The 9,358-nt window shown below is 35.6% G+C and overlaps 1 protein-coding gene across 2 annotated transcripts; it reads left to right on the top strand.

Moving 5' to 3' along the window:
• The first annotated feature begins 3,402 nt into the window (after window positions 1–3,402).
• On the top strand, window positions 3,403–7,463 carry LOC139131454 (perlucin-like protein). Of its 2 annotated transcripts, none has more exons than XM_070697623.1 (6): window positions 3,403–3,460; window positions 4,847–4,930; window positions 5,580–5,732; window positions 5,953–6,038; window positions 6,512–6,664; window positions 7,218–7,463. In XM_070697623.1, exons 2-5 carry the CDS (start codon window positions 4,873–4,875, stop codon window positions 6,662–6,664), a joined length of 450 nt encoding a protein of 149 aa, XP_070553724.1. In that variant the 5' UTR covers window positions 3,403–3,460; window positions 4,847–4,872; the 3' UTR covers window positions 7,218–7,463. The 2 variants fall into 2 exon arrangements, with proteins under 2 accessions (XP_070553724.1, XP_070553643.1); XM_070697542.1 differs by lacking the exon at window positions 3,403–3,460 and adding an exon at window positions 4,531–4,571.
• The last annotated feature ends 1,895 nt before the right edge of the window (window positions 7,464–9,358 follow it).

The following is a 9,358-nucleotide window of genomic DNA, read 5'->3' as shown; positions in this document are numbered from 1 at the left end:
CCCTCCTCAACACAGAAATTGTGTTTACCATGCGCATGGTTTAATTATCTACGGCCCTTTAAAGGGCCCTATACTTCACGACAGTCTGCCAAATGCCATTGAAAACTTCACTGTAAAATTACAATTTGCATCCTTATCTAAGATTGTAAAGAACTCGAGCACAGTTACATCAAAAGAGAAGCGGAACTTGGGTTGCAATAAGCAGGGATTAAGATTTTAAACACGTATACTGAATCAAGTCCACCTGCTGAAGGATTCAGATGGTCATCTTTCGACCAGGTTCTATGACAACAGGGCATTAATAATGTTAACATGATTATTGAACATCATCACTTTCACATCGAGTTTTTGTACCCGCCAGCCTATTCGGTGTCTGTGGGAATGCACAGTGATTAATTTCAGATCGAACAACCCAGCTTCTGTACTAAGTTCAAATAACTCTAAAATAGTTCATCTTGACTTGATTAAATACTCTCTGGTGATTATCACCAACGGTTGAACCCGTATTGTGTCTTTCAAACAAAAGATTGGACAGTACATGTGAGCCTTCTCATTTCGAATCAAATGACTTCATTTTTTGTTTTTCTTCAGAAGGTATGTATAGAAATTGTCTCGTGCAAGCCGGACTACAACATAGTATAACATTGAATATGAACTGACATAGACTAAATGCGCTAAAATCTCCTGTTAGGAGGTGGAACGAGAGTTGATTTTATTTAGATAACTTCAAATGCATATGCAGTTACTTTTATTTTAAAGTCAACCCAGTTCTTACTTGACTATCACAAACAGAAACGACAGAAAATTTCACCGTTAAAAGTGTCTAAACCTGACGATATGGCACATTCGTTTACACATTAACGTTTGGCTTTGTGATTGCGTGACCTTGGTTACCATAAATTGTTCACAAAAATAACAAAAGCGAAGACAATGTTCCCATAATTACAGATGATTCAGCTGAGAACCACATTTAGGTAGAATTGTTGTCTTGTTAATTGGGGAAGGATTATTTTTTAGAAAATGCTAAAACCATTTATTTGCAACAGTCGCCGATATTTAAGTCACGCACGTGCACGTCATTTTACCCATTGGCTAATGAGATGTGTACGGCATATGCTTTCGAAGAATAATTAAAGTATATTTGTAAAATGCATGAAAACCCAATAATTCAGATAAATTCACATGAATAAGTTGCCTGTATTATAGTATAATACACGTGAATTCACACTAATCCACATGAATACAGGCTTGCCGAATAAAAAAAATGAATTCTTGACTGTATTCACCTGTATGTGCACTCTTCAGCTATAATACAGGCAATAATCCGTGTTAATACAGCAAGTATTATAGGGTTTTTATGCAGTGAAAACATTCAGTACATGTATAAAACAAATGTACGTTACAATGTTATTCCAGAAAAGACGCCAAACCAACTATAAATAAAATGTCACTACAGTCACACAAATACTACTGGTAATATTTAATTATTATTTGCTTGTCCAGTTTTCGTCAGTACATACACAATGCCGTTACATTTCATATCGCTTATGTTGGTTTACCTTGTAGTTACTTCATTCGAGTGCATTCGTTTCAATAGATAGATAGGTGCACTGTTCATCAGATGTGCAGTTTCACATCTGTGTCATTTTTTTTATTTTTTTTTATCAGTACTGTACAGGCGCGTTGCTATTGTCATTCTCACAGAGATATCGAAGTTTTGTTCAAAAGCTAGGGAGACTACCATTTTTGCATAGATTGACTACAGTAGCTGGTGTATTAGGAGGGAGAACTATAAACACATGTATTACTACCTATTCGTACTGAAAATTTTTATGCATTACGCAAACATTTGATGTAGCCAAGGCAGCACGATATATTCATAAATGACTTTCAAACAATCATCAAAGCATTCTTGGTTGAACCATGAAACATGCGTACCGAAAATTAGATTGCAATTCAAACTGTATGCACTGATAATTATAAAATCATAAACCAGGAAAACACAGTATAATGTAGGAAATACTTTTCAGTCAATACACTAATTTGCTCCCTGCCATTCAAATGTACACGTTTTGTTAAACTTTGCAATTCTTCAAACATTCCAGCACCCTAGGCACAAACACTTGCATATAAAAACATTTTGTGATAAATAACAGTGCAGCAGTATTTTAAGTAGAACTAGCCCAGTTTTATTTCCATAAAAAAAATTTATATATTGTTTCGTAAGAGTAGTGAAAAACGCCAAAATTGGAGAAAATATCTCATTCCTGATCCAATATTTTATTTTCCGACTAAGTATATTGTTTTTACCAATACACATCGGCTGTATTTCACAACTGTGATTTTGTTCACTAAATTAGTGCAATATACTGCTATGCTTCTCGCTGAAGTATATTGATTGTTGAAGTAAAAGTACTTCCCATACTCCTATTAATATTGACAGTTACCATAGTAAGCGAATTAAACAAAAACAAAAGCAAAGCAATATCTTTATACCAATAATACCTCTGTAGGCGAGTTCAATATAATGCAAAGCAGTCGTTAAGAATAATTGACATGGCATTAACACTGCTAATAAAATACTTTAAGTAAAGCGGTAAAAAATTATGTCCCTTCATTCTAATATTAAGATCTCTTAACCCTAGATATTATTTGAAGAAACGCAAGTCAAAATATGAGTAAGATTCACTGAATCTAATTGTATGAGTTTGTGAAAATGATGACAGTAGACGATTATGCAAAGTACTCTCATTTGGAAATAATTTTGTATTATAGTGGTCAATGATCGATAAAATGTACAAATCTTGGGCAGGGGGATGTCGATACATTCAGGCGCTTCCTCATGAAAAGTAAGTTGTTATTAATCCTTAACTACATACCCCTTAAGAGTTATACGCACATTTGATACCAAACGGCACTGAATTAATAACGTTACTATTTAAAGTTATATCGTAGGGCGAGAGTTGTTGCGTTTTTGGCAGGTACAACCACGCAATAAATTGCTCCCCTGCAACTTCAATCGAGTTTTTACTTAACTGTCACGAATGGGGATAGCGGAAAATTTACCGACAAAACTTTGTGTAAACACTGCAAATGCAGCGCGAATTTGCAAATTGATTTTAAGCTTTTAAAATAATTAATATTTGCATGACCTTGGCTGCCGTGTGTATTGTTCTGAAATACATCAAAAAGCGCTGAAAATGATTCTATTATTGTAGGTGATTCAGATAAATGTCTTGAAATAAACTAATAGTATACTCCAAACAATCAGGCGCCAATATGTATTTGTACTTTCATTTGTTCGATCTGTAAGCAACAATGAACCGTAATTGTAATGCATTCAAATGTAAAAAATATGAAATCTAATTTTCGGCTTCCGCAAGCATCAATAAAAGTCGACTTCGTCATTCGGAAATGCTATACTTCTCACCGTTGCCATTGCTGAGCGATCATTCAACAGGTAAGTTGTGAACAGAAGTATCAAGAAAAAAATCGCTTTCAGTTTTGGAAAAATACATTTGCTTCAGTTGCTATCAATCCATGTGTTTGAATACTTGCAACCTCTTTCTTTTACGTATTCTGGCAACGGAAGGTGCGCTTTTTATAACTCTAACATTATAATTAACGATAATTATTGCTACGATTCTATTTGCCGTTTGTAATTCGAAGTTTTACCGTAAGAGAAGTTGTACGTTTGGAGACTCCAGCAGATGTGTTAAAATACGTATTTTAACGACCACATCACAATAACTGAACGTGTTCATTGCTTCTGATTCTTTGTTTTGTTATCGATCAATCACATATATTATCTAAAGTGGCAGGCACTAAAGCGGCGACCAATGCGTCTTCACATGAAACGTGCATGTTGTATAATAAATATTTTATACTTCCTCGCATTGATTACTCAAGTACTGTGTGGGGTGATTATAATCATACTGTACACAATTTTTCTCTTCACGAATGATGACCCTAAGAATAAATATGTGTACCGCAAGAACTTGATCATAGCCATATTTCTACCTCGCTGTGAAAAAATACAGAATCATGTCTATCAAAGACAATTTCAAACAGCGAAACAGCTGTCTTGGCACTAGGCCATCAAAAACTTGACACCCAAGTATTTTGAGATATGATTACTAAGATAAATAAAATCGTCCCTCAATATGGCTTCAGAATGCATCAGATACGACGATTTGCCTAAATCGGGGAGTGTGTGATCTTCTCATGCAATGACTGCTTACAAAGAAAACCACATCAGCGAATATGTTATATCATGATGTGTATGATGCTACCCATTGCGTTTTCATCTTATGTGTTCGCCTATTTTCCATTACCGAGTTTTCGTGTTTTGTGCTGATTTTGATGTTTGAGATCCTCTGGATGATTAGCGCACAGATTTAACTACATATCCTTGTGCGGATTTTAAATTTTCTCTAAATAAAGACAAATATAAATTCAACCAACCAATGAATTAAGCATTTTATCAATCAATAAAAATGATTTGCCATCATACATTTTTTCCAGGCTACAGATAGAATAACCCGTCACGGCTTATCGTCACTAGTATTCAGGTAAACACTTGACACAAATACAGCTATATCTTCGAAACACTACATCGGGACGTCTATTTTACTTGTTTAACGACAACAGCGCACGAAGTTGCATATGATCATCAGTTTTAGCTGTAGTTACATTGTAAAAACATGAAACAAAACATTTAAAGATATATAGCAAAGGGCGAATTATAGGTATGTAATTAACTTTGAATTTGCCGAGGGGCAGCTGCTCGTTAATATTGAATATCTACATACTTACGTTGCCATTATATAATTTACCCACTCTACAGCAAAAGCGTAATATTAACTTCTCAAAATGTGGAAGATAGCGACCGTTTTACCTTGTTTGCTGTTTACAAGTACATTGGGCGCCCGTAAGTGAATTACTTCAATAGTGTTTTTCTTCTGTAAATACGACACCAAGAATATTGTACTTGTCATACTTTTTACAAATACGTTGAAGTGACACTTTGTTACACTATACCTCGTTTGTCAACTATTTAACTTTATCATATAACATAATTTGATTTCAATATATCATCGAAATGTTATTTAATGCGTATGTATGTATGTATGTATGTATGTATGTATGTATGTATGTATGTATGTATGTATGTATGTATGTATGTATGTATGTATGTATGTGTGTATGTATGTATGTATGTATGTATGTATGTATGTATGTATGTATGTATGTATGTATGTATGTATGTATGTATGTATGATCTATCTATATGTATATCTATATATCTATATATCTATCTACGTATCTATCTATCTATCTATCTATCTATCTATCTATCTATCTATCTATCTATCTATCTATCTACCTATCTATCTATCTACGTATCTATCTATCTATCTATCTATCTATCTATCTATCTATCTATCTATCTATCTATCTATCTACCTATCTGTCAATATGTATGCATGAGTTCTTAATTTTGTCTGATTTTGTAATATTTTAATATATCAACACCCTTACCTAATGATAACTTCTACTTCTTTCTTTACACTGAATAGCATGTCAGTCAGGCTGGGTAAAGTTTGGATCGAGTTGTTACTTCGGTTACATATATCCAATGTATACCTATTCCGAAGCACAGACTGTTTGCGAAGGAATGCGAGCCACCTTGGTGACAGTTAAAGATGCTGAAGAGAATCTGTTTTTGAAACGTAAGTATGCACTGCTGGTAGTTCAGGAGAGTTGTTGATGTTCATAATTTCTAAACCTGCTAGCTATTTGTAGTTTTGTCTGGTAGTTCGATTTGGGAATTTTTTTCAATTATGATCTGATGTTGCATAGCATCAATGAAGAGGTACATTTGCATAAATGCAATTTTTGGAACGAAAAGTAGATGAAATAGGTAATTTTTGAACGGTATACCTTATACAGAGTACACAAGGAACACTTATCAAATTTGGATTGGACTGGACGACATAGATGTCGAAGGAACGTTTGAATGGAACGATGGGTCGGCTGTAAGTGAAGTTTATTACTTTCTGTTCTAAGACGATTGCTGTCATTGGTTGTTTTTGAATATGTATCGCACTGTATGTGTAACTGGGATTGTTACCGTTGTTGGAGGTTAGAGTGGTATAGGCAAGGCTGGATATAATGACAATATGACGTGATGTAGCGGGCTGACAATCGACTCTGGGGTGACAGATTCTTCCCATTAACGACTGCGACTTTGTAGTTTTGGACATGTAAGCAAGAAACAGTTGAAATGAGACATCAAATTCGATAACATCGGTTTAATTATTCCCATGCGTTCGTACACAAATAAATGCATGGTTACATTAATGTTTTCAGTCTTTGCTCTCTTTTGCCAATCGCAATTCGTCAAACCTCACAAAAAATTTTCACCGCACAGACAAAGTATTTGATAAATCGCGCTTGCGAATGCCAGTTTGAAATGCATGCTAAGTGATCGAATTGATTTATCTTCAAGGTGAAGTACACGAACTGGGAAAACGGCCAGCCTGACAATGCTGGAAATGTGGAGGATTGTGCCCATTTGTGGGCTGACCATGACGGGAAATGGAACGACTTACCATGTACAAATCGTGCTGGGTTCGTCTGTGAGAGGAAGTCAAGGGACTAGGTAATTTTTGTTGTCATGTTCCACCTGTTGTATTATAACAAATAACTTTTGGCGGATAATATCGGGTACGGATTTACGGCGAGGGAGTCGACTTTCAAGTTTCATCGATAAAATGGTGTTGTTATAACTGTATAATAATCGCATTATGAAGGATCTGTCGGATTATAAAACACGATTGGGTTTCTCAACATCTTGGCAAATTTTAAAATCCACAATTTGCTTCTTCAAAAGTAGACTTTTTTGGATAAACGATTCATAGAACAAACTTTAGGATGTTATGCCGTGATGTGCATTCTGTTGGATACTTTCCGTGTAAGCTACACCATCTCATACTTTTTCTACTTGTGTCCTTAGAAAGGGTATCCGACTTCTTTCTTTTTCTTGTCTGACCTAGGTCTACAATTAAAATTTTGCATTTTCCAATCAAACATTGTAGATACACATTCCTTCATTTATTATCTTTATTTTCATTTATTTGAAGTTAAACTTTGTTAAAGTCTGAAATTAGGGATATCATCCTAAATTAAATGTCCATCGCTTATCCTCCCTACAGGTCATGACTTCAGTCTCTTTGCTAGACGGTCTCGTTTTTGGAAAAGATTTTGAAATCATTTCATCAAGCTAAATTTTACTCTGATTAGTTGTATTTTTCCTTTTCTCATAGTTAACTTATTTGCCATTTCACTTTTAAAATGATATGTAGTCATTGATGGTTCGCTGTCTCATTTTATTGCGTTCGAGGAATTGTTATTGCGTCTTTCTGTCTGGTATCACAATAAAATTAAAAACATAAACAAAAGAACAAAAATCAATGTGTCTTTAGCGTCTTTCCTTTTTTGGTGCGGAACTGCCTGAATCTGTTTGTAGCGTCTGATATAGATTGCCGACTTATATGTTCTCTGCATCTCTCGCTGCCCTTGGCATACGAATGGCGCTCGTAAACAGTCTGAAAATATACCAATTACCCTTCATGTCGAGTCAGTGCACATTCATGACAACCTTAAAGCAGTATCTGACAAATCATACAAAGGGGTCATCGACCTACGAATCATACAAAGGGGTCACCGACCGATTTATATTATTTTCAAAGGGTATGATGACAAATGCAATTTATGCTATCTTCGGCTCTGTTGAGGCCGTTGAATTCTCGTTAAGAGACGACGTTGGCATGAAAACAGGACAACTTACTTCGAGAAAAAATGGCAAAAGCAGTTTTACGATGCAGTTTTAACTGAATATCGACTGCTGGTAATACTGTACTTATTTAGGACAAATAACAACTGAGTGTGATCTCGCTTATAGTCGTCGACCAAATGACAACTGTGTGTGATCTCGCTTATACACCAAATGACAACTGTGTGTGATCTCGCTTATACACCAAATGACAACTGTGTGTGATCTCGCTTATACACCAAATGACAGCTGTGTGTGATCTCGCTTATACACCAAATGACAACTGTGTTTGATCTCGCTTATAGTCCAAAGTATTGGTAGACTCAGGTTAAGGAAATCCAGTAAACTGCTAGCAACAGTCCAACGCTATTGTATATCATAAACAATTACAACTACAAAACGAACGATTTGACCATCATTTGAAACGATATATAATGCGATTCGAAAATGTTAACGTGTGTTGACTTAAAGATGCATTGAACACATTTTTGGAGACCACTAACAGGACGGTGTCCGTCTAAACACTTTCTACCCCATACACAATTGCAAGCTGGCCCTTTGATAAGCGAAAGGGTAAGGGTAGGCGGGTAGAGGTTCGTTGGACAATTTTGCTTGAACATGCTACTTTTTGCAAGGTCCAGTGTGGCTTTTAATAAAAGGGACGAGTAAGTCTGTATTTCAGAACATGGTACCCGATAAAGCCAAGCATGAAGCAGCATGAGTGCACGAGGCAGCATTTCTGGAAATAAAATAATTGATAACCACAGGTATATCGAATTTGAATAAAAAAACGGAAATTTAACAAACAATGATATAAGCGTTGATGCGTAATGTTTGTTTCCCTTTTAGGACACACATTGTAACTGTCCATTTGATAAAGGCAACGCTACTCTTTGAAGATCTATATGGTTAACTAGAAAAGCCTTGATACTTTTAGAATTCTGTATCTTCCTAAAACGATTTCTTATGAGAATTTCCTAGCCACCAACACTTCAATATCAATCACGTGATGTAGACATATGTCCAACGACATTGCCGTTACCAAGTGAGGGGCAAAGAAATGTCTTCTACACGCGGTACGCGCATGTTGCCCCGTCAGCTCATACGCACATGTCCGGATATGACATCATTCAGTTTGATAATGCTTATAAATTCAGCGCTTTGGTGACGTTGCCTCCGTGTCGACACCTCTGAGTGTGAGGTTGGGATTATAAGAGTCGTATGGAATCAATTTACGCTGTGATATAGTGAAGAATGTCATTGATGATTTTAATATTGAGTAATCATTGAGGAGACAGGCATGTTCTCTTAAGAATACAAACATACTTCGAAAGATATCGTAGGTAAATTTATCGACGACACAAATTTATTCCTCTATATTCTATTTAAAAGGTCCTAAAAGACAGGTTGACGGTCCAAGGACTAGTCACAGCCAGAAGAAAACTTCTTCTATTTTGTCAATCTAGCTAGATTTGCATGAAGACCGATTTCCGTATTATCCGTATATCTGCAGATCAATGA

The sequence above is a fragment of the Ptychodera flava genome, chromosome 1 (genome assembly GCF_041260155.1).
Source record: "Ptychodera flava strain L36383 chromosome 1, AS_Pfla_20210202, whole genome shotgun sequence".
Classification (NCBI taxonomy): Eukaryota; Metazoa; Hemichordata; class Enteropneusta; family Ptychoderidae; genus Ptychodera; species Ptychodera flava.
This window is presented reverse-complemented; position numbering and strand designations above follow the sequence as displayed.

Coding starts and splice junctions, on each gene's coding strand:
- LOC139131454 (XM_070697623.1), top strand. CDS start 4,873: ATGTGGAAGATAGCGACCGTTTTACCTTGTTTGCTGTTTACAAGTACA. Junction 4,931..5,579: donor TACAAGTACATTGGGCGCCC/GTAAGTGAATTA, acceptor TACACTGAATAG/CATGTCAGTCAGGCTGGGTA. Junction 5,733..5,952: donor AGAGAATCTGTTTTTGAAAC/GTAAGTATGCAC, acceptor TACCTTATACAG/AGTACACAAGGAACACTTAT.